Source organism: Eptatretus burgeri, chromosome 7 (genome assembly GCF_056783735.1).
Source record: "Eptatretus burgeri isolate ZD-2024b chromosome 7, Ebu_testis_v1, whole genome shotgun sequence".
In the NCBI taxonomy this organism is placed as follows: domain Eukaryota; kingdom Metazoa; phylum Chordata; class Myxini; order Myxiniformes; family Myxinidae; genus Eptatretus; species Eptatretus burgeri.
Window position 1 is genome coordinate 80,761,753 of NC_140967.1, and position 24,770 is coordinate 80,786,522.

At 41.8% G+C, this 24,770-nt stretch overlaps 1 protein-coding gene and 1 long non-coding RNA gene across 14 annotated transcripts in view; one reads left to right on the top strand and one right to left on the bottom strand.

Moving 5' to 3' along the window:
* Nucleotides 1-24,770, top strand: part of LOC147023621 (FERM, ARHGEF and pleckstrin domain-containing protein 1-like) — an 88,898-nt gene that overhangs the window by 1,935 nt on the left and 62,193 nt on the right. For 7 of the 12 annotated variants that reach the window (XM_085889186.1, XM_085889192.1, XM_085889193.1 and 4 more), the window contains exons 2-3: nt 698-727; nt 9,870-10,013. In XM_085889186.1, the coding sequence (XP_085745312.1) occupies nt 698-727; nt 9,870-10,013 (174 nt within the window). Of the gene's footprint in view, nt 1-697; nt 762-9,869; nt 10,014-24,770 lie in introns of all 12 variants that reach the window. The other 5 variants (XM_085889189.1, XM_085889191.1, XM_085889197.1 and 2 more) reach the window with 2 other exon arrangements.
* Nucleotides 16,125-24,770, bottom strand: part of LOC147023622 (uncharacterized) — a 78,772-nt gene continuing 70,126 nt past the window's right edge. For both annotated transcript variants that reach the window (XR_015060307.1, XR_015060306.1), the window contains one exon: nt 16,125-16,348. This is a non-coding gene — a long non-coding RNA (uncharacterized LOC147023622). The remainder of the gene's footprint in view (nt 16,349-24,770) is intronic.

The following is a 24,770-nucleotide window of genomic DNA, read 5'->3' on the forward strand; positions in this document are numbered from 1 at the left end:
CAGAAGCACGACGTGCTGTGTGAATGTGCAATACATCCACACAGCACAGGAGAATGTGCCTTGCTGTGATTTCTTTGCCAAATTGCTTGTTCCTTTGCTGCCACACCTGATATACCAAGATATTTTCTTATGCAGCGTATCGGATTTTGTGTCCCACTCTCTGCCCACAAGAAGTCACGTGCTTGACAAAAACAAGTTTGTGTGAAATTAGATTTTCTTTCTTTCTTTCATCATTTCCATGATTTCCCCCCCTCCTCCCCCCCCCTTTGTGCATGCTTCACAAAGTTGATATGAACGAATGGAATCACCAGCACCTTTCATGGGGTGGCATTGCAAGGTGTTGAGCAAAATCAAAATTGTGAAAGAAAGAGAAAACAATTTAGGAACTTGTCTGTGATTGTAGATAATATTAAGTCCCGTTGATATTTGACCCCCTGACCCTCAATGTGGCAGGAGATAATTTCTGAGCAAATGTTGGGAAGTCAAAATTGAGGGAGAGCAGTGGATTACGTGAAGGGCGTTAAAAAATCCTTTTTTGAAAGCGTCATCAAGAATGTTTTTAGAAAGCAGTGACAATCGGACCATGGTGTAAATGAATTGGGATTTCTAGAGGTGGGGTGAATTTATTTGAAAAATGGCACCTGGATATTTGAAAAATGGCTCTCTCTCTCTCTCTCTCTCTCTCTTTTTCTTATAGTGGGCACAACATGGAGACTGGGATTTGCAGGTGGGAGAGTGCAGGCAGGGTTGTGAGGAAGAAGGTATGCAATTTTATTGATAGGTTTGTAATTGAGCAGCTCATGATTTCATAGTTGCACTGGGTATGGTGGAGGGAGGAAGAGGAAGAGGCAGACTTGTATGTGCTGGGGGAATTGGGTGAAGGTTACAACCAAGCCGTCTCTGCCAGAGCTTCGGGACGCAGTACAGGATCGGGATGGTTGGAGAAATCTGATCAACGTCACCAGAAGTCAGAGGCCACTTTACGGAACAAGAGGATGATGATGACATTTATTGTTGTTATTGTTTTATTTCCTATATTCCCTTTCATCTCGTTTCTCCTGTCATTATGAAACCTATTAGTTCTCTTGGACCTTTGATGCTTGATTTTCCATGAAGGCCCTTTGATGTTTACCCCTAAACCCTAATTCAGTAGTGTAGACCTTGAATGTTTGCTGTTGTCCCACCATTCATTAAAAAGGTTGGTAAACATCAAAGGGCGTTTCTCGGTCTTCGATCTTTGACCTCTGACCCTATAGCCCGGCTCTTTTGACTTGATCCATTTCCATCACGATGTATATCCTTCTTCCATCCACATTTCATTACTTAGCTCTGACGAAGGGATAACGCTTGAAACTTATGTGTGCCTCGCTTCCCATGCTTTCATGGGATAAATCAGTGATTTCTATTTATGATTTGTTGATGAATGGGGAGCCAATGGAGCTCCAGGAGAATGGGTATGTATGATTATTTGTGTGATCAATAGTGACCAATTTTGCAAATGAATTCTGAATCGATTGGAGATGGTGAAGTGAAGACGTAGGAAGAACAGCAAATATTGGGTTGCAATCATCAAACGGGAATAAATAAAGAGCATATACAGGACTATGCTTGGTGTTGGCTTAATGGTTGGTGTGGTCGGCTTGGGATCCTAGGATCCTGAGTTCAAATCCCACTAGGCTGTTGAATTAATATCAGGTGGGGTTGACTCTGCCTGTCATCCTTCCAAGGTCGGCAAAATGAGTGCCAGCTTGCTAGTATCCTGTGTCGGAGTGGTGATCCGTCCAGGATTGTGCCCAATAGCCAAGGAGACTGCTTAGGCAGCACCAACGCTCTGCACAGAGTATGGTCCCAATGAACGGATGGATACACAGGACTAAAGTTTATCCTGTTAGCACATTGATTCAGGAGCTGATTTTGGCAATGCAGTGTCCGTACTGCACGGGGTAATGGGTGTATCATGGTTGGAGATGTTTTGCAAATATAAAGGTTATAATGGAGTGAGGGTCTCGATAAGTCTTTGGGTGTAGATATGTTGGGCAGCAATGAGTTAGAGCAGAGCCACAGTTGATCAATATTGGAAAAGAGAATTAATTGGTGCAGACTTCCCAAGTCAAAAGATGGATTCTATTTGTGGTAATATTGCCTTATCAGCAATTGCAGTGAAAAATAGAATGATGACTGTGGGTCTTATTCCGCATGCAGCGAAAGGCTGCGAGGTAGCATCATCAGCTGAAGGCGTGGCTGTGTCGCTGATGCAGTGCCCACTGTAAGCTAGGGCAGGAATTTGTAATTTGGTCATGGTACCAGCGATAGTTCGACTACTCATCGCGAAGGAGATCATGGGATTTTGAACATCCAACAACTAATACTGGCAGACAGGACTTCCACTTTACCATCCATTTGAGGGATGGCACACACAGTAGATTAATCACCCTGTTTGTGAAACACCAGGATGACAGATGGCAATTGTGTGTCCCTCTCAGCCATCCTGCCAGCCCGACTGTGTTACATCATCCAAAGGATGTAGATACATAGTAAAAACTAGAACGGCACTCGGTAGGGCACATACTCTGCCAGGCTGAACAGTTTATCTTTTGGATCACACTGATAGGTTGGAAATGCATCTGGACATGAACCAAAATTGAATGGGTTTGTTCTTGTCACCGAGCCAACTCATCCACCAGATTTTGTCATAACTCATCCATAACTTTTTGAGATATCATGCTGACAGACAGGGGTGAAAACATAACTTCCATCCACCTTCAGTGGTGAAGGTAATAAGTGGTCTCACAACTGAGCCTTGGGGGACCCCAAGAAGATGGGAGTTGGTGAAACAATCAGAGAGGGGTGTTGGAACAGATAATGCTGGGGGGCTTGCCATTGCCTTTGCAGACATGGTTGCATTATATTAGTTCACTAGCAAATACCACCTATCGCTTCACTGATGGTAATACTAAAGGGGGGAGGGAGAAAACGAGGGGGAAAGAGGGAGAGGGAGTGAGGAGGGTGAAAAGGTGGAGGGGAAAAGAGAGGAGGGTGAGGACTGGGGGGAGGGGTGAGGAGGGGTGGGGGAAGGGAAGACAAGACAGTGAGAGGAAGGGAAGGCATACGTGCAGTGGAGTGTTGATTACAATTCATTCTGTTTCATCAAAATGATTCTGCATAGAATCACAGTGAAGATGGAAACAAAATAATATCTGAAATCCATTTTCTCATACGATAAACACGGTCCAGAGACAAATACCGCCCAGACATAACCACTGTCTGGATATGTCCAGAGACAGACAGACAGACACACAGAGAGAGAGATATATATATATATATATATATATATATATATATATATATATATATATATATATATATATATATATATATATATATATATATATATATATATATATATATATATATATATATATATAGGGGTAGGGATAAAAATATGTTATGCTTCATGGACAACATACACACACACACACACACACACACACACACACACACACACACACACACACACACACACACACACACACACACACACACACACACACACACACACACACACACACACACACGCTTGGCTGATATCGGCAATTTTTTCAGGAATCGGCAGGGTGGAGTCAGTGTGATTACCGACTGCAGTACATACTGTGTATAACCCAGAAACCTTGAGTGGCTTTCACCGAAAAACAACATTACATTTATATTGACGTTTCAAGGATATGAACACTAACATTAATCTTCACTATCAACAATGGGCCCTTGGCAAGAGGCTTAAGCACTCATGCAAGCACTCCAATTAAATGGTTGATAAGGAATGCTTCGCCAGGCTGTCACTACATACCATAAAGGATACCTTTAACTTTAAAGCCCATCTTCACCATGCATGCAGCAGTTAATGAAATAAAATGAATTTGTTCAAAAAATGACTTTATCCACAAAAGAGTTGCAGCTTAATGCAAAACAACCCTGGAGACATGACAAAGTTCAATCGCCTATGAAATAAACATTGCAGATAATCTGCCATCTTGCCTGATCCTCTGTGCACGTGTCATGTGGTACATTGGTTTGTGGTCCATGCAAACGTTATAACTTTTTTTTCAATGTCCGTTTTTTTTTTACCAGATTTGATTTGATTCCCTGAAGAGAACCTCGCAACACCTCCGAAAATATACACAAATCTGGCAGACGCTATGGATATCCCTCTGGGGGATAGGGCATGAGGTCTTGCAGTGAATGCATGAAATCATATAGCTAAATGAAGCTCGTTAATTTTGTTACGTTCCTAAATTTTTTTGTTCACTCAATATAATTCTAAGCCTGGTGTTGGCTTAGTGGTTAGGGTGGTGGCTTGGGATCCCAGGGTCCTGAGTTCAAGCCCTGTTGGCTGCTGAATTAACACCAGGGGGTTGACTCAGCCTGTCATCCTTCTGAGGTCGGCGAAATGAGTACCAGTGTACTGGTCCCGGTGTATGCCCCAGTTAGAATAAGTGTACCATATCCCTGTGTGTCGTAAGAGACGACCAGGGTTGGCGTCAGGAAGGGCATCCGGCCATAAAAACATTGCCTCAAGAAAAAGCCAACCCCTGCACAGCAGCGAAAAATGGCTGTAAAAACGGTCACTCAATACAATTCTCAAAACAATCGAAAAAGATAAGTTTGATGCTTTGGAAATAACACTTTTCTTGTGTATGTACGGATGAGGGAATATGGCCTTGCTTGCTTAAATTAAATAGGTATATCGGCTTCGTTATAAGACTCGTTAAATGTCTTTAAATTATGAGATTTCACAACAGATTTCAACACTCATTTTGTCCGGACGATATCCGATCCTTAAAACTGAAACAATATTTCAATGATATCCTTTAATTCGTCCATGAGTGTACATCGGGGACAATCGTATCGTTTTAGACATGAAATTGCTCCAAGCTCCTAATTTGAAAACTTATAGTACTTACAACAGCGGTGTATACAACGATTTGTAGCTATGATGAACAGGCATTCCATATAAGTGAGGAAAGCGAAGAAAAAAAAAAACTTTATCATTAAGAAATCGTTGCATCCTGTTCCAAGTCAAGGCATGGTTGAGCAGGCCAAAAAACATGGCGGCTTCAGACCCCAACGAGGTTACCCAGGAAACGCCTTAAGACCCCAGACAGGGAGGTGGCCGAGGATCGCCTGATGAAGGATATAATTAAATAATGCCGTTAATTATCTTCAAAAGGGGTGTTTTAATTAACCCAAACACCCAATTTTCACTTTTGCACTTCTTTGAAGTTTTATTAGTATGCATGTAAAGTTTCAGGCTGATAGGTTTTATACTTTTTGAGTTATGGAGGAGACTGACACACACACGTACACACACACACACACACACACACACACACACACACACACACACACACACACACACACACACACACACACACACACACACACACACACACACACACTGCCTTTAATTAGTATAGGTAGCTCAAGATTCTTTCAAATGAGAATAGTTATGGCAGTTTCCAGGGTAAGTGGAACAGTTGCTGCTGTTGTTAATGGATTTATGTTTGTCATTAGCAAGAAGAAAAACTGGTTAGCAAAGGTATTGTTACAGCAGTCGGGTCGGCCAGTTGCCTGGTTCAAATTCCGATAAACTGTGTCAAAGCGGTCGCGATGGCCAACTGAGTCTATTGTTCTGAGTCGCATCGCATGCCTGTTTACCACGGTACCGACCGTACTCCAAAGGAACCACCAAGACAGTCGATGCGTCACGCTGATCGGGGCTGTTATTCCGTTAGATTAATGGCGACCGAGCGAATCGCCGGACGCTGACACTATCTCATCTTGGGCACGAATTGCCTGAACCCAATCTGACCTATCATGGACATGTATAATTAAACTTGCGATCAGAGACACTCGAATGCACCCGGAGACCAAGTGGCTTTAAAATGTAATGGCACATGGGGTGGAGATACAAAATAGAAGCAACATTGTACAATTATTCATTCATAACCCAAACCCATACACGTCCTCGACTCAAAAGAATGAACGTGAAGGCCTCATGCTTTCTTCAGGAGATAGACAAGATATAGACGGCACAAGGCAGGAAATACCACAGTCTGCACCTGGCAAGATAGAGCAAATTCCAAGTGGTGACACTGCTTGTCTGGGACAGTCTTGAGCTGACGCAAGTGAGGAAAGTGTGTTTGGCTTCTTGGGTGAGGGCGTGCCAGTCACCTGTGCTGCAAAAGCCCATTAATATGGGGGAATCTCGCTGCTACACTCACACAGGCTCTGCAGCTAAACTCCCTTTGCGAATCACCCCTGCGGAGCCGGACACGTCATTTATCCCCTCGGTCCTCACCACAACCCGTGACGCACTGAGCCCCTCCCCACTCGGCTGCTCTGAGCTCGTGGTCCGGTCCATGGGCGGGGCTGATCCTCCTCCGACATTTCACCCAGCACTTTTGGTGTGCTTCGCTGTCATGGTGGCTTTCCTGCCTAAACCTGTGCCACCAGCCTGTTGGATGCTTCCAAAAGAACATTTCAGACAGATGACAAAGGTAAGGACATCGAAAAGGGTATAAAGCGGTTTTAGACACACACGTGAGGAAGGTTGACAACAGCTTTCTACACATAAAACAATGCACGTTTTCTGTCACAATGAAATTACCTCATGGTCATTTTAAAACTTGTAATATGGGAAATAACTATCGCTATACTCCACAAAGTTACCAAGAAGGCATTCCCAGAACAGTATTGTCACGTCTGAGGCTCACGAATGTGATTTTCCTCAGTGGTGGGATCCTTTGTCCCAGGAAACGGCCGACCAGTTTCTAACCTACTGCGTTCAGTTATTCTTTACAACTTTGCCATTCCCCAATGTTACCCAAATGAGTGGAAACTGATGGCGCACAGAGGAAGCAGGTGGATCGAACATGCTTGTTTACCTTTTTTACGGTTTATTTATAATTAATATGGGGGAAAAGGTGGACAAGACGAGCAGTTTAGAACAAACCAAGAGAATCAACAGACACGAACAGGGAGAAGGGAACATGCAAACTTGTACACAATGATGAGAAATAAATAAAATCTAACCCACACTAAGCACCACAGATCACACTTGTACAAACATTAAAATTGCAGGTGAGGACTTTCCTTTGGCAAGATGTGCAAGGTGGAAGGCAATGCTACAGATCATAATGGAGACCATGGACAAAGTGAGCCAGCGCCAAGACAAGCCAGCCACAAGGAGCATCAGCACCTCACCTTGGGACGTGCACAATGAACCAACACTCGTGACCCTCCATCTTTTCTCAAAGCATTTCTTCTTCGTCCTTGTCTTCCTGCATGCTGGGAGTTTCATGTCCTTTCTCTCAGCCCCTCATTGTCCTTCTCGGAAGAGTCCTCCTCTGGGCCGTCCCGCCCATAGTGCTGCGCCAATAAAAATTTATTCATTGCTTGCTCCCGGGCCCTACAACACATTATGCTGCCTTGGTTGGCATACATTGGCCAGAGAGATTGTGACGGCCTTTTTGAATTGTGTGATGTGTGCCTCTTTGTAATGGGAAGTCATAAGCCTTGTATTGGCTTCATGGTTAAGGTGCCTGGCTTAAGATCCTTGGGTCTTGGGTTCAAGCCACTGTCAAGCCATTGAATTAACACCAGGTATGGTTGACTAATCCTGTCATTCTTCCGAGGTCGGCAAAATGAGGAGCAGCTTACTGGTAACAGGGGCACTGCATCAGCGGCACAGCTGCACTTCCATGAAATGATGCAACCAGCAGCCACAGGATTCATATAAAACATGGAAGTCCTCACCTGGCCCTATCCACAAACAATAGGTGTTTACACCTATCATTTTTCCCCTGACCACCCTGACTATCCTGTCTATAAATTAGATACGCTGCCTCCTCAGCATCAAGTGGAACAAAACGACTTACTCTGACAGATCCCTCTTACATGGCAATCTAACGTACTTGCAACACACGGACCATACTATGCTTACCACAGTACAGCTATGGATCCACCTCCTCTCCCTCCATGTAACAGTGTTATGGTTTAAGGGATGTATGGTCCAGCGAACAGGTGTATTTTGTGGCTGACTCGGTGACAAATCTCATTTAATCTGAATAAATAGGTAAGAACTCGGATAATACCAATTTGTTGATGATTGAGGTATCGAGTCAGTTCGTAGAAACATTTCCAAACGAGTTTCAAATGTTCATAATTGCATCATGAAAGTGGGTTCAGGAATATCAGCAAATATCATGCGCAAAGCATGTTCAGGAATATCATGTGCAAACCAATCAGGAATACCGAGCAATGCACATTCATGGAAAAGAATCCCTGTTGCTCATTCTGAATTCGCTCACCATGGAAAATAGTTATTTTGAATTTGGGGAGTAATTATTATACTCATCGTTAATTATTTAATTTATACTGGCTGCCACATTTGCATTGTGGACATTATAGATACCATGGAATCTTCTATTACTGTTAAACAGTGATCCAAGGTTCATGTATTACATAGAGGACAAGGATACAAAAAGATATCGAAGCCGAGATGACGAGCACTCTCGTAGAAACTGGACAAATCAATAAATTATGTGGGATTTCAATCTGGGATTTGTTGAGCCAAGTGCTGAGTTGTAACTGCATCCAGGCCAATGATTCATGAGAATATGCCTTGGGAGAAATTCCAACTACCATTTATGGTTTCAACATAGGGTTGACAACATTCCCTAATATTTATGCCTTTACTTGTCTATCCCATTGCGGTGACCAATGCAGAGTGAGCATCCAGTTTAAGATTGAACTATGATTAAGCATCACTCTTTATCCTAAAGGATAGGGGGAAGCTTGTACCTGTTGTGGGGTTTGTTTCTACAATTAGTGCCCCCAATTTTTAATTGTACCCCAGAGTTTTTTTTAGACCCCAAGCAGTATTAAACTACCATTTAGGTTTTTCTCCTTGTTTTTTCTGCCAATGTCTGAGGACTTTCAGAATGAAATTTTGAATCAATAATGGGAACATCATATATTATGGGGTTGACTTTTTTTGACCTTGACCTCATCTTAAGGTAATGGCCCAATTATAGACATTTAAACATTTTTCATCATAGCTCGACTAAGGTTTGGCCGATCGGAATGAAATTGCCTCAACTTAGAGCAAGGCACATTTATGCTTAATTTACACCATTACCTATTCTGGGTTAAAGGTCAAGGTCAAATGGTAGTCTGAAAAAAAAAGAAGCATTTATTGTCATCCCTCAATTTTGGCAATGCAGAATCTGAAAGACCACTTGTCCTTCCAAGATGTTCTTGCATCATAATAGTGTACCTGCATCGAAGTTGTACACCTGATATTTGATTCTTGTCCTTGTCCTACCTTTTCCAGATTGTGCCCAAATTAACAAAAAACACCTTTTTGATCATAACTTGAACAATTTTTCTCTGATTTTCGCGATGTTGAGTTTTATGGATAGATTGTAGATAGGGACACATTTTCATAATTTGCATTCGATCCCTAAATGTTAATCCAGATCATATGGCGGTCTGAAACAAATATGGACATCATTGGATCGCATGACAAGAGTAAGTCGCGGGGCGATCGCTTTGTGATCCTAGATATATAGTTCTAATTGTACAAGTAGAACACTTGCATTACGGCATTCGCTTTGGCGAACGTGAAATTAGTGATGTTCTTCGGTGTCATCGATATGCTTAAAGATGTAGCAATAACAGGTTATATATTTATCACATTTATTCCTTAACTATGCAAGTCTAACAGGAGTTGCTGACAGTCAGCCAATTATGACTTATCGATGAAAGTGAGATGATTTGAGTGTAATTGATGACCGTATCATTTGCATCAGGACAGACAATACGACCTTGAAACAGAGATAAGGAGGAGGTCACTGGGCATGGCCTGGCCGGCCTCCAACTCGGTGCCTCCTGGAAATCTCATGTCTCTGAAGGTTCATTTCCTTGATGACACACAGGAGATGTTTTCTGTGCAGGTGCGTATGCGGTGCCTTCTTGTATTAGCCCATATTGCCAAGTAACGGCTTGTTTCTTTGTCTGCCATGTGATATTCCGCTCACCTGCATTATGTTTCACTTCCTACTTTCACCTGTAAGTGTAAAGCTATTGCTTTGATTAACTACAGCAAATTCATATTTAGGGTTTTGATGTGCATGGGATTAACAAATTGCTCAATGTATTATCTTGGTCAAATGCTGTAGTGCATCTTCTGTGCACCTGGATATCATGCGTAATTAATTATGACTGGATTGAGTGCAATCAGTGTACATGTATTAAGAGTTGTGCTTACCTTGTAATGAAACGGAAGACCAAGAAGGAACCCAAAGAAGTAAAGAGCAAAGATGGAGTCATCAGGAGGAACCTGGATAGGATTCGGGTTTCAGCCGCTACTCCACTCCCCACAAACCCACCCAGACGCAGCCAATTGAGCTTACAGAAAAATTTCTGCAAGAATTCATTTCTCCTTAGAGAGATAGATAAAGAAAGAGAGGAATAGATAGTAAAAGAGATGAAAGGTGAAAAAAAATATAAAAATATATAAAAAAAACTGTGAAGGGAACAAAGACATCAGGAAGAACCTCGACAGGTAGCGTTCAGCAGTTACTCCCCAGGCTCAAACGCAGCAACATGTACGAGCTACCAGAGTTAACTGCAGTATGTCACTATATACAGTACATGGTGTATTTATTTAATGCAAACCTTATGTGGTATATGAGAAATGTGTGCTCTCCACCCCAGAGGTCTTAAAAAAATCACATCCCTGGGTGTGAGACAGGTTGCTTGTGTCTGCTCTGGCTTTATCTGAGTATAGCATTTAAATAATTTGATATAAACTAGTAATTTCGACTAAAAATAACAAGACAAGTATCTTGTACAAGGAATGATTCTGATAAAAAATTTTTGTAAATATTTGTGCTCTTAAAAACATTTTATAATGGTTAAACCTATTTTTAGTCTGAGATGCTGGAAAGCTTGTGGCCAGGTTATAGTGCCAAGTTGACATGCGTGCGCGCGCGCGCACACACTCACACACACACACACACACACACACACACACACACACACACACACACACACACACACACACCAATTACATTATGTTCTTTGAACGTTCCTTCACATTGACACATCGATTTTAGCACTTTCATTTCTGATTTCATTACTTATACCTTCAGGCCTGGAGTTCACTTAACATTCTAGGGTCTTAAGTTCAAGCCCCTCATCAGGCTTTTGAATGAACACCAGATATGGTTGACTCAGCCTGTCATCCTTCTGAGGTTAGCAAATCGAGTGCCAGTGTGCTGGTAACAGGGGGAATTGCATCAGTGGCATGGCCACACATCCAGATTATGATGCAACCAAGCAGCCACAGGTTGCATACAAATAAATAAATTTTACATCTTCAATAGTATGTGTCTCGTGGTATAAACCACAGTCGGTTGGCCGTGAGGTGTGGTCGGAAAATGTGGTTAGAAATTGACTTTTGTCGCAACCTCAGGGGCACAACTGTACTTACTTGAAATATAGTTTTGGCAAATGGATAAGTTGCTGAATCCATAATCATGTGATTACACGTTTGAACCAGCACTAGTTTTAATACACAGCCTTCTGAATATACCGAAACAGGAGAAAAAGTGCCAATTTTGGCCTTTAGGATATTTTCAAGGCATTACCATGAATTATGTGGATGGACGAGAGAGCTGAAAATTGGTCGATCTGTACATTTTAGTACTCAGGCAAAAATGCTACAGTTACAACTATAGTATATGAGATTTCTACCCTCATATACTATAGTTGGTAACAGGTCCTACAACAATAGTCTGCAGAGAATTTTTGCCAGGGTAACCTTGATATAAAAAAATTAAACTATCAGAGTCTATCAATTTAGACACTGTGACTGTTGAAAGTACACCAATTATTTTAATATGGTTGTCAAGTATATCTCGAATGAATCCAATGTTAACTAGTCCCCAAATTAAGAAGTGGCAGCTCTGTATGGCAGCCATATTAGTACTGTATAGTATATTTCAATGCACATGGTAATTGTCAAAGAAAAGAAAATAATAATATTGGGAAGCGGTATGCAAAGCATTTTATAGGAGTAGGTGGGGGGAGGGGGGGATCACAATAACCTGGAAAAAGGAGTGCTTGGGAATGGGGTCATTTTGGAGTAGAAGAGATCACGGGTATGGATGGGCAGATAACCAGCTGTATTGAAGCCTTGGATGGAAGAATGGAACTGATCAAACTGAGGAAGTTGGTTCCACAGGTGAGAGAAAAGAGGAACAAATGATTGGAGGTGAGTCGTGATTCTGGATTTAGGTAGTTTCACCAGAAGGAGGTTGCTGGTGGACTGTGTGTACACTGAAGAAACCTTGGGGGGACAAAGTATGGAAAGAGCAGAGGGTGCGAGACCAGAGAGGAGGCGATAGAAGACAGAGAGGCTACTAACCTGTGTGTGATGGGAAAGTGATAGGCCAACAAACTCTGCTTCATTGCGGGAGATTCCAATGATCTCTAAGACTTTGGTTTCCACGACATCAAGCTGAGCAAGGTATGAGGCAGTGGCACCAGCCCAGAGCGGAGAGCAGTACTACATCAAGCTGCAGATGAAAGCCTCATAGGTGGATCAGAGTTCAGGTGTGCCAAGGATGGACTTTGAATGATGGAGGATACCCCATCGTCAACTGGCTGTGGAGGCCACCTTTGAAGTGTGAGGATCACTTTGGCTACAAGAGTAGAGGAAGTCAGTGAGCAGCTAAGTGTGGAGTTCCTTGGAAGCCATAGGCAGAGAGTTTGGAGACAAGGTCAACATTCCAATAGTCTGCCAGACTATTGGAAGCATAAGCTCTGTCCAGGGAGATGGTGTTGATTTATTTTTTGACATTGAGGGCCTCCATCAATTGTTGGGAGAGTTCGATAACCCTATGCTAGAGAGTAGCATGTCCAAGGTAGAGTGACATGGTCTGAATCCAAATTGATGATCTGAGATGAGGTTGTTGGAGAAAAGGAATGATTTGATATCAACTGCGATGATGGATTCCATGACCATGCTGATGATTGGAAGGAAGCTAATTGGTCTGTAGTTAAGGGGATCGATTTTTGCCCTTTTTTATGTAATTGTGATGTCAGATTTCCAAGCAGATTTTTAGATGACCAAGCACCAATGATATGATGAAAAGAGCAGAAAAAGGATGTGTGAGAGCCAGAGAGCAGGTTTTTAGGACGTGTGAGCTTATGCCGTCCGGTCCAGTTACAGAGTCAGGATCGAGGGTTGCCAAGAACTTCTCCACCTTGTCAGGTGCAAAAGACAGAGTCCAGGAACAGTTGGGTTTTGGCATGTATACCTTCAACCTCACCGTCAGTGCTGTCATTTTCTTCACTCTTATTCCATGATGGCAATGACACCCTTTCCAACAAACTACCCTGCAATGTATTCTCAGTGAAAACTATTTCATTCAGAAACTTCTTTGATGATGAATGTGTCCTTTTACTGAAGCCTCTGCTTCAACTTGGAACTCCTAAAAGAATAGACAAAGCTTTATTGTACTAATATAATAGGCAAAGACCTCAGCCCTAAAGCATACACCTTGTATGATTTACTCAATCACAAATCAAAATGTTTAGTGTCAAGCTCTATTTAAGAAAGGCCAAATTACTGATTCAGGGGATCAGATCCCAGCATAATAATCCAGGTCCCTCAAAAGTCAACACCAGTCTAATACGAGGATTCCATGTTTAACAGACTCTTAATTTATACAACTAAAACTGTTTTTCCCATCAAGTCTGTTCAATAGGGGTTCGACTGTCATGAATCATGAAACCTGCCCCTACCTTCATCAACAGTTTCAGCCTGAACTCGCTTGTCTCTCTGCCTCTGTCTCCTCTGACAACAATGTTTACTTATGGTTTCCTGCAAATGGCTGCTAATACATGCTGTGCTCATGATGGTACAGTGGAGACAAAGGCCAAGGCATGATTGGATCTGAGCTGGTGTTTTTGTGATGGGGTACCTGGCTGTCCTGCACCCTGTTCATCAACTTCACCAGACTGTGAGGTTTACATTTCCTCACTACAAGTGGTGCACTTCATGGGCCTCTCAAGTTTGGTTTTGTCAGTGAATCTGGCATAACACTTTTTGTGGACTAGTAGCCAAACTCCTGCTGAATCACTTCTTCACCACCTAACATGAAACAACAACACCACCAACTAACCCAGTAAATGGAGTCAATCATCCCAGATTTTTGTCAACCAAAAATGGATGATACACTGAATTGTATGAGGAAAATACTTTCTCGATTGCGACATGGGGACAGCCATGTTTACCCACTGATGCACTTCGTTGTCTTTATTCTGTACTGCGACATCCTCAAATAGTGATCTCTGATCGGTAAAGCAACAGCCACGGCACCGACATGACAGTAACACGCTCGGGTGAATAGTTCCACTTCCAATCGTTGTTAACTGGCGCATATTTGAACGTGAAAACAACTGAATTTTTATTTAGTCTTTTTTTTTTTAAACTACCGATTCGTGAAACAACCGTTAGGTGCAATTGAAGTGAACAATAAATGGGAAACTCTCATGGTCTACAGGTGTCCCCAAAGAAAAATGTCAAGCATTGTTAAATCTGGACTACGTGGGAGCCATTCTTTCAGTTCACGACATCCTATCCACCTCAAAGGCATCATCTCAAAAAACAAAGAAATAAAAATATATTTATTTTGATTGTGGACCTGTATGATGCCAACATGACGAGTGTCAATAACACAGCACTTTTTTTAGGGGGTGTTTGTGTTCTTCAGTGTGGAAAGAAAAATTGTTAATTTACTTCCACTTTTCTACTGGGAACTCTCAGACATTTTGCCAGTTTCATGGTTGCGTGGTTCATTAGAAGCAGAAATGACTCAACTCAAACAGTTCAAAACTTGGCAGATGGGAACTGATGATTAAAAAGAAGGTGCCCTGTGGGAACCAAGATAAGCGAAGACAAAAGCATATAATTTGGTTTGAAATTTGATAACCAGAGAAACAACGGAGATGATAAAGTGTGAAATTTTAGTGCGCCGCGTTACTGGGACATGCTTGATGAGTCGTGTGCACTCTGAAGTGGCAATTTCACTTCAATTTTCGCTTTGGCCCAGATGTAATATTTAAGATAAAAATTAAATGCGCTCTTAACGATTGTACAGTATTTTCCAAAAAAAACGAGCAACGGCGCGTTTCTCGGTGCACGACGGGCAATAGCTGAGACAAGAGCCTTTTTGGATGTGTATTTCTGCAGGAACAGCTAGCATAATCCTGTAACATTCCCCATGGGGCTCTACTGTGACGTGCAGAGCTGTGGGAGAGTTGCTAAAAGCCAAGAAGTGACAATGGAAAACTTCCAAAAATGTATTGGTTTGGCATTGGCTTCTTGCCTGCTGTTGCGAGCTGGGAATTAGGAAGTTCATGGCCACTGCCCTTGATCGAGGTCATTCACCATGTCTGATCAGGGGAAGGGGGGGGGAGGAATCACCCCCAACCTTCTTTTGGGGAAGCTGAATGACTTCCATCATTACTAATGCGACTAGCAGTGATAATTAATTTTAAAACTCCAGCTGTGGAATAAAATTAAATTGCAGACATGGACAATCTGTGTGATAGTGAACTTGTATGTTCTCTGTACACTGTAAGGAATTGCCTCCCATAGTTTGCATCTACTGTTCCATGTGTTGTTTTTTTTTTTCCCAGAGGTACAAAGCTTGCTAAGAATGGTGGCCTTTTGAAATTCTTCTTGCAGCAAACGCTTATTGCACCGAGTTTCAATGACTAACTTGGCCCATTGGTTGCTTCGTTAATGCGGAGTGATTGTACTCCTGCGCATGAGGGCAGGAATTCAGAATGTGACCAGTAGACCGATACAATGGCTTGCTCTATTAGAAACGCACCAAAGGATCTTCAATGACCACCAGCAAATGCTCGCAAATGAAATACCTAGTTTCACGTCCTTCCGCAAGATGGTACACTCATTGATGCGAGCAACACCTTGCCTGTGAAGTGCCAGGACGACGGTTTATATTCAGGTTGCAAATTAAAGCCAGACGAGACAGTTCAAAGTCGAGTTTATTACCTCTGAGCTGTCTTGTCAGCCCCATGGTTTAACTGAAACAATGTGGTACAACATTACAATCGTGACGAATACAATACAGCTGGGACAAAAGACAAAGCCACCTGGGTATGCAATGGAATCTTGAGGTCATGGCTAGCCAACCTTGTTTTTCATTGGCAGTGATCATTTCTCAATGTATGCCAGGCCCCATTTCTCCACCTGGTGTTTGGCATAAAAAGAAGGATGACAAAGTTTTCTCTCTGGGTACCAAAAAGAACGACAGAAAAGTAAGGATGACAAATATTGCTTTCTCTTCAAAGAAAAATAAGAACCCTTTTTGATAAGTCACATGACATCTATCTATAATTCCAGCAATGTGTGTGTGTGTGTGTGTGTGTGTGTGTGTGTGTGTGTGTGTGTGTGTGTGTGTGTGTGTGTGTGTGTGTGTGTGTGTGTGTGTGTGTGTGTGTGTGTGTGTGTGTGTGTGAGACCGCTGTTTCTCGACAACCTCTGGTCCGATCTAATTGAAACTTGCCAGGTATATTGCTGGGGACCTGAGGATGTGCCTTTTCAAGGTTTGATATTAATCGGACAAGTGCTTCCCAAGTTATGGCCATTTATTTACCAAACCAATGGGAAGACACGTTGTTGCGTGGGCGTGGCCGATGGGAAAGGGAAGCACAGCCGCGTTCCACATTACAACGTACGGGCTTCCGGAGAGTGATGACTTCGTGTATTCTAATAATTTCTCAATTTCTTATGCGCATTTATAGATAAACAGAATGGCCCAAGTTATGATCGTTTTCATATTAGACGGTGTATACATTTCGGGAACATCAGAGTGCTGGTATGCTCCGAACCAGGAAGTAAATTTTTTCTCTCTCTTCTCTTCTCTTTTTGTTTTTCCTTGCCACGACATTGCGAAAAGGTAAAATACGTTGGTGCTAATTGAATAATTGGGTATTAAAAATAAATTGCGAATAATCGTAACTGCGAATAATATCGAACTTCCGGGTCACGCACGTCCGGGCACGTGAGAGTGAAGAAACGGCCTGTGGTGGTTTATTTATTTATTATTATTATTATTATTATTTTTTTTTATTTTTTTTTTATTTTTTTTTTTACGGGCACGTACTAGTAATTACAATTACGCTAGGAGCCATTGTTCGCAGTGATTGAAAAATGATGAACATCTTAATGGCAAAAAGGAATAATCAATGTATTATACACACAGTGTATTATATTAGGAGCAAATACAATCTGTCGCTTCACTGACGGGAATATTAAGTGTGGGAAGGGGGGAGGGGGAAAGGGGGAGAGGAGGGAGAGACGAGGTAGGGAAGGGGGGAGAGGGACAGAGGGGAGGTGGAGAGGGAGAGAGGAGTGGGAGGGAGAGGGAAGAGGAGTGGGAGGGAGAGGGAAGAAGAGTGGGAGGGAGAGGGAAGAGGAGTGGAAGAGAAAGGGATAGCAGTGGGATAGGGGCGAGAGAGGGAAGGAGGGGATGGATCGAGAGGAGTGAGGGGAGGGAGAGGGGATGGATCAAGAGGAATGAGGATATGGATCAAGAGGAGTGAGGGGATGGATCGAGAGGTGTTAGGGAAGTGAGGGGATGTTTCAAGAGGAGTGAAGGGATGGATCAGGGGTTGTTTGGGGAGGGAGAGAGGAGGGAGGGGGGAGGATTCCGATGGCTGACTGGCAGCCATTTTAGTTGTAAAAAAACCCGATGTACATAATTTGTACATAAACATGGGCTAGCACTTTAATTCCACACAGCAAAATCATTAAAACAATGGGGGCTATTTTGGAAATACAGTATTATGAAGGTGATTTGTATTCTGTAGTGTTCAAGTATATAATTCAATTTCAGCAGTAGCGACTGGGAGACTTGTAAGGATAGAGGGAATAATGAATGGAGCCAAATACAGGCAAATCCTTGAGGAGAACCTGCTTCAGCAAAAGACCTTAGACTGAGGCGAAGATTTACGTTCCAACAGGACAATGACCCCAAGCATACAGCTAAAGCAACACTGGAATGGCTTCAGAACAAGAACATGGAAGTCCTTGAGTGGCCCAGCCAAAGTCCAGACTTGAATCCTATTAAGAATCTGTGGAAAGATTTGAAGATTGCTGTTCACCGACACTCCCTGTCAAACTTGACAGAGCTTGAGCAAATCTGCAAGGAAGAATGGGAGAAAATCCCCAAATCCAGATGTACAAAGCTGACACAGACATGCCCTAGAAGACTTGAAGCTGTAATTACCACCAAAGGCGCTTCTACAAAGTACTGATTCAGGGGGTTGAGTGTTTCTTAACACAAGACATTTCAGCTTTTCATTTTTAATAAATGTGTAAAAAAATCTTCAAAACATGTTTTCACTTTATCATGATGGGGTATTTTGTGTAGATCGGTGACAAAAAATTTAAATGTAACCCATTTTAAATTCAGGCTGTAACTCAACAAAGTGTGAAAAAGTCAAGCGCTGAGAATACTTTCTGAAGGCACTGTAAATGCCAATTTTCAATGACAAGCTGGCAAAGACAAAGACAACTAGAATGACACTTGTTAGAGTGCATACCTCCACAAGGTTGAACAGATTATGTGTTGTATCCCACTAGTATGCCAGATCTGGATTTGGACGTTAACCAAAATCGAATTGGCTTGTTCTTGTCACCTACCCAACTCATCTACCTTGTTTTGTCATAACACTTGTCCACACCGTTTTGAGATATCATGCTATTTATCATTTTGGTCCCATCTCTCAATGATGAAGAATCACTTTACAAATTAAAAAAAACCTATTGTACCCAGATCTGGATCCTCACCAAAATCGAATCAGTTTGTCCTTATCACATACCCAACCTGTCTGCCAAGATTTGTCTGAATGCGTCCATAACTTTTGAGATATCCTCCTCACAGACAGACAAACAAACAGCCAACAGAGGTGAAAGCACAACCTCTCTCCAGAGAGGAGGTAAATATTTCAAAAAGGCATGTATAGAGTATAGAGAAGAAGACCAGAGCAGGAAAAAGTAGAAGGGCACTCGGTAGAGTGCATACCTGTCATGTAATGCCTGATCCACGACAACATATTGGGCCCAATACATTTTTGAAATATCATGTTATATTTCGTTTTTGGTCCTATCTCCCAATGATGAAGAATCACTTTTAAAATTAAATAACTGTCATACTCAGATCCAGATCCGGATCTTCACCAAAATCGAAACAATTTGTCATGGTCACACACTCAACCTGTAAACCAAGTTTCATCCGAATGCGTCCACAACTAGTTAAGATATTGTGCTATATATTAGTTTAGCCCTATCTCTCATTGGAGAAGAATCACTTAAAAATTTCTCGAATTCGGATCTGGATTCGGATTTTCACCAAAATTGAATCAATTCTTCCTTGTCACACACCCAATGTGCTGCCCCCCAAGTTTCATCCAAATCCATCCATAACTTTTTGATATATGGTATATATCATTTTGGCCCTATCTCTCAATGGTGAAGAATCACTTTAAAATTCCAGGAGTCGAATCCGGATCTGGATCTTTTCCAAAATCTAATAAGTTCGTCCTTGTCACACACCCAACCTGCCTACCAAATTTCATTTGGATCCATCCACAACTTTTTAAGATATCCTACACACAAAAACAAACAGACAAATGAATAAACCAATGTCACCTGAAAGGGTGACCCGTATCTTGCCAAAAGGTGACCACGTGTGACTTCTTTGAGGTCACACCGAGGTGAACAGAGCTGCTATCCACCAGGAGCGACTCCTTGAGGAATATCTGCCTACGAGAGATTCCGATGATAATCGTTCTACAGAGTAACCTTGAAAAATATGCTTTTGCCTCATAACATCACCAAATGACGTCATAATGTCTCAAGCTTTACATATCTAGAAAGCACTCATCGAGATGTTCAATTTGAGGTACTACACGATATGGTTCTTAAAACTTGAAAATTTGACCTTGGGGTCAAATATGTTTGACCTCAGGCGCTAACCATGAAGGTCAAGGCCAATCACCACCAAAAATTAATCAGCTGAGCGCCAGACCATGAACTATATTCCCATGAAGTTTGAAGACGATCCGATCAAAATTACTCAAAAAATAAGGGTTTCGTCGACTCCCCTGATTTGCGCCAAAGTGACCTTGACCTTTGACCTTGACCTTCAAAATTTTGTGCACTGAAAGGGACCTCTATAGGCCTCTGATATGCGAAGTTACAAAAATTTCCAATGACAATTGTGCTCTGCAGAGTGATTTATACGTGATTACAGACCAAAAAAACAAAAAAACAAAAAAAACAAAAAACATATGAAGGTCAAGGCCAATCGCCACCAAAAATTAATCAGCTGAGCGCCAGACCATGAACTATATTCCCATGAAGTTTGAAGACGATCCAATCAAAATTACTCAAAAAATAAGGGTTTCGTCGACTCCCCTGATTTGCGCCAAAGTGACCTTGACCTTTGACCTTCAAAATTTTGTGCACTGAAAGGGACCTCTATCGGCCTCTGATATGCGAAGTTACAAAAATTTCCGATGATAACTGTGCTCTGCAGAATTTTGTATAAGTGATTACAGACAAACAAAGAAAAAAAAAACATACAAGCTGACTAACATATCTTGCCAAAACGAATCATCATAGAGTGACAACTTAGCAAAACAGCACAAAGTAGAATAGCACTCGGTCGGGCGCAGTCCTCTGCCAGGTGGAACAGTTTACGTTTTGTATCCCACCGATGGGCTGTATCCGAACTAAAATCTAATCCTCTTGTTATTGTCACCTATCCAACTCATCCACCTTGTTTTGTCATAACTCGTCCACAATTTTTTGAGATATAGTGATAGTTTTTGACCTGAATTATCAATTTTAGAAATTTGGCCTGTGTTGACTTTTTGACCTTAAAATTAATTGGTAGTTGAATTCAGCGACCTGACATGAAAATGGTCTTCAAATTTCAATTCAATCAGATGAAAATTGAGGATTTTAGAAAAATTGCCCCAAATTGGCATTTTGGCCTATTTTGACCTTTTGGCCTATGTTTACCTTAAAATTAATAGGTGTTTGCATTTATCGACCTGACATGAAACTGCTCTTCAAATTTCAAGTCAATCGGATGATAATTTAATTGAGGATTTTAGAAATTCTGCCAATGTTGACTTTTTGGTCAATTTTGACCTTTTTGCCTATGCTGACCACAAAAATAATAGGTGGTTGAATTCAGTGACCTGATATGCAAATGCTCTTCAAATTTCAAGTTAATAGGATTAAAATTGAGGATTTTAGAAATTTCACCTGTGTTGACCTTTTGGTCTATGTTGAACTTTTCATCTATGGTGACCACAAAAATAATAGGTGGTTGAATTCAGTGACCTGATATGTCAATCCTTTTCCTTTTCAAATCGTGATAATTTGGGTACATCTCACACTTGTGAGCTCAGCCTCTGCTGGGCTTTTGATATCCATGGAATGATTATATCGGAGTAAAATGGCTTTCGCAGACATTGTGCACTGCAAGATTGCCAGCTGGTGCAAACAAAAATTTACTCATTTTGTGCAAAATGTATCACACTGTGGTATCATTAGACTACAAAAGCAAAATGATTTTCTTTTTCTGGACGGTAAACTGTCTGTACAGAATGTGCAGTGGAATCATTTTTGTACTTCCTGTGACTATGAGCATCATGTATTGTACCACACTTTGATTGAAATATAAGCCAATTGCAGTGTTTTGTGTTTGTGTGTCAATATGACAAGTCTTTGGCATTCTCATTGTGAAGACTTAGCTCACCCGAAGTTCGCATTTTATGTATTCTGTTGATTTGTCCAATGTCCCCTGGTGTTCCTTGCAATTAATGTAAAAGTCTGCTGATGCCTCCTCATGTCCTGGGCAATGGTCCAGCTGTGGCTTGAATTCCTGCGTGTATTTGGATTTATAACCTCCACCATAAACCTGAGATCCCTGTATATTACAAGAGATGAATTAGCAAGAATATATTGACACACTAGTTGTCTTTGGTGAATAAGCAGGTAGGTGTTTTTCAGCCCATCTACTTGTGTAGCGGGAGATGGGGTTGTGTGTGTGTGTGTGTGTGTGTGTGTGTGTGTGTGTGTGTGTGTGTGTGTGTGTGTGTGTGTGTGTGTGTGTGTGTGTGTGTGTGTGTGTCCAGGCCATAACTTTTGCCATTTCAGCTTTTGTCATCAAACATTATGGGAATATGGAGTAGAATCCTTGCGATAATTGATGGACCGATATTGGTTTCTGTGTTTGTTTGTTTGTCGTGCTACTCCTCCTACAGTTCTGGCCCGATTACATCCAGACTTGCTACATAGGATCAGCATGACCCCATTTAGTGTATGGGATGTTTTTATCTTTGTCGTTGGTTTGGGGGGGGGGGTGGTCGGGGGACACAAATTATCTCTGTGAATGCGTATCATGTAGTGCCGCTCCAGGTGGGAGAGGGTATTACAAGTCTCCACCATTTACAGTATAGAACAGTAAACTCTAATATCGCAGGTGTTAGGTTCCTGGAAAATGTCACAATAGTTGAAACCGCGATCATGGAAACCAAGGGCCAATGGGAAGAGAGGGGTTCAGTTCCTGGACTTCGAGAAAATATTGAGGAAGATCGATGGTAGCCAGAAATAAACACATTACTATTGAAATATACATGTAAATATGAATATAAAACATGTTGACATTGAAATAAACTTGTCAATAAAATAAATACAATGTAAATTAAACAAAAATACATGACTTTTACCTTTTAAATTTATTACAACACAGCAAGGTGGGTGATGGTAAACATATTACATACTTGCACTGTACTTTGCCGCAAAAAGAAAACACAAGACTTAGCTCAGGATGAGATGATACTATTAAGGGGGGAGGGTGGAGTGGAGTGGGGGAAAGGGTGAGCGAGGAAGGGGTGACTGGGGAGGGTGGAGTGGAGCGGGGGAAAGGGTGAGCGAGGAAGGGGTGAGCAGGGAAGGGTGAGTGTGGAAGGTGATTCAGCGAACAGAAAAGCAGCATTAACTTTACGATGACGTGTGGTGCCTGCAGCATTGTTACAACCTACAATGGAGAAGGGTAACACGGTCCTTAACCACCTTACCTTGAACTACGATTTTCCCTGCTTGGGGCCCAAGGTATGGGATGGCATCCTCTTGCAGAATCATGCTGTCTCGTCAGTGTTAAAAACCTGCTCTGTCATTACTCCCTTTGCCTCAATTTGTTTCATGAGCTGCGCATGAGAATGTGTGTTTGAGAATGGGGGTTCAAATCCGGGAGTCGAAAAGTAAGTGTTTGGCAATAAGGTTCGAATCTGGAGTTGGAAAATGAATGTTTGGTAATGAGATTTGAAGGATAATGAATGTTTACGAAAAAGGAGGAGTACAATGGGGAAGGTTTTTCACCCAACGTCATAACCTTTCTCTGCCTTTTGGTACAACTAACTTTGTCCATCGCTTCACATTTGGGCTCATTAAAAACGGTGCGCGAGAAGCATCAGAAGGCTCGTAATGGAAGGTAATCGTTCACGTATGGGACGCAAACGATGACGCATCTCAACTCCAAAACCACGATTGGTCGAAATAAAATCCCACGATAACGGAATCAGAACACAATAGGTTGCCCGTGATTGGCAGAAACCCGTGATAGTAGAACCCGCGATATTGGAGGGTTTACTGTATTCTTGTCTCCACATTTTCCAGTACAGTAAGACATTTTTAATTATAAGCAGTAGGTATGTTTTTCCTTCATGTGCACGCTACCCGGGTTATTTTTATTTTATTTTTGGGAGTGATCAAGGCAGCTAACAGTTGTTAGTAATTAATAATTGGGTCAAAATGTTAAAGGACGAAGTCACAATGAGTACAAATAGGCATTGTTTTCGCCGATCCGCAGTGCAGCACAAGGCGGCCTGGTTTTTGTCATAACTTCCATGTTTCTTTATTTTGTCCAATTGCTTTTTGAGCTTTCTTGTTTGCCATTTGAGCTTTCGTCATCAAATTTTCAACAAACCATCATTTAAAAAATATGGAGAAGACTAATTAATAAAATTTACATTGTTTTTGTTTTGAACAGTTGTTTTCGTCAAGTTGAGTTTGAGTACAAAGTGGACTGGACGGGCTGTGAATTTTGGGACGCTTTCCAGTTTGTGATAGTTTGCATTTACATAACTTCCTCATGTTGACCTTACCATTTTCAAGCACCATAATCGCCCTCATACGTGCCTTCGCCTAGGCTGTGGATGTGTGGTTGATTGACTGTCTCTGTTGAGGTTACTTGACCACCAATGAATGCACAAGTTAAAACTATTTTGCTCATCATGTCTCCAAGATGGAGGATTCCACTCTGGAGTATTCTACACTTGAAATTGATAGTTTTCATCAAATAAATTTTACTCCATTGGCAGTAAAATAAATTGCATTGGGGGTGGTGAAACCCAAGACATTCATTTACAGATTGCTGATTGATGTTCTCAGTTGACCTGAGTGACTGGGAAATAGAGCCATGATGTCAATCTATTCCATATCCATCCATCAGGCCCATACTCTACAGAGCATCAGTGCTGCTGAAGCAGCCGCCTGGGCTTTTACGCACAATCCTGGACTGGTCACCACT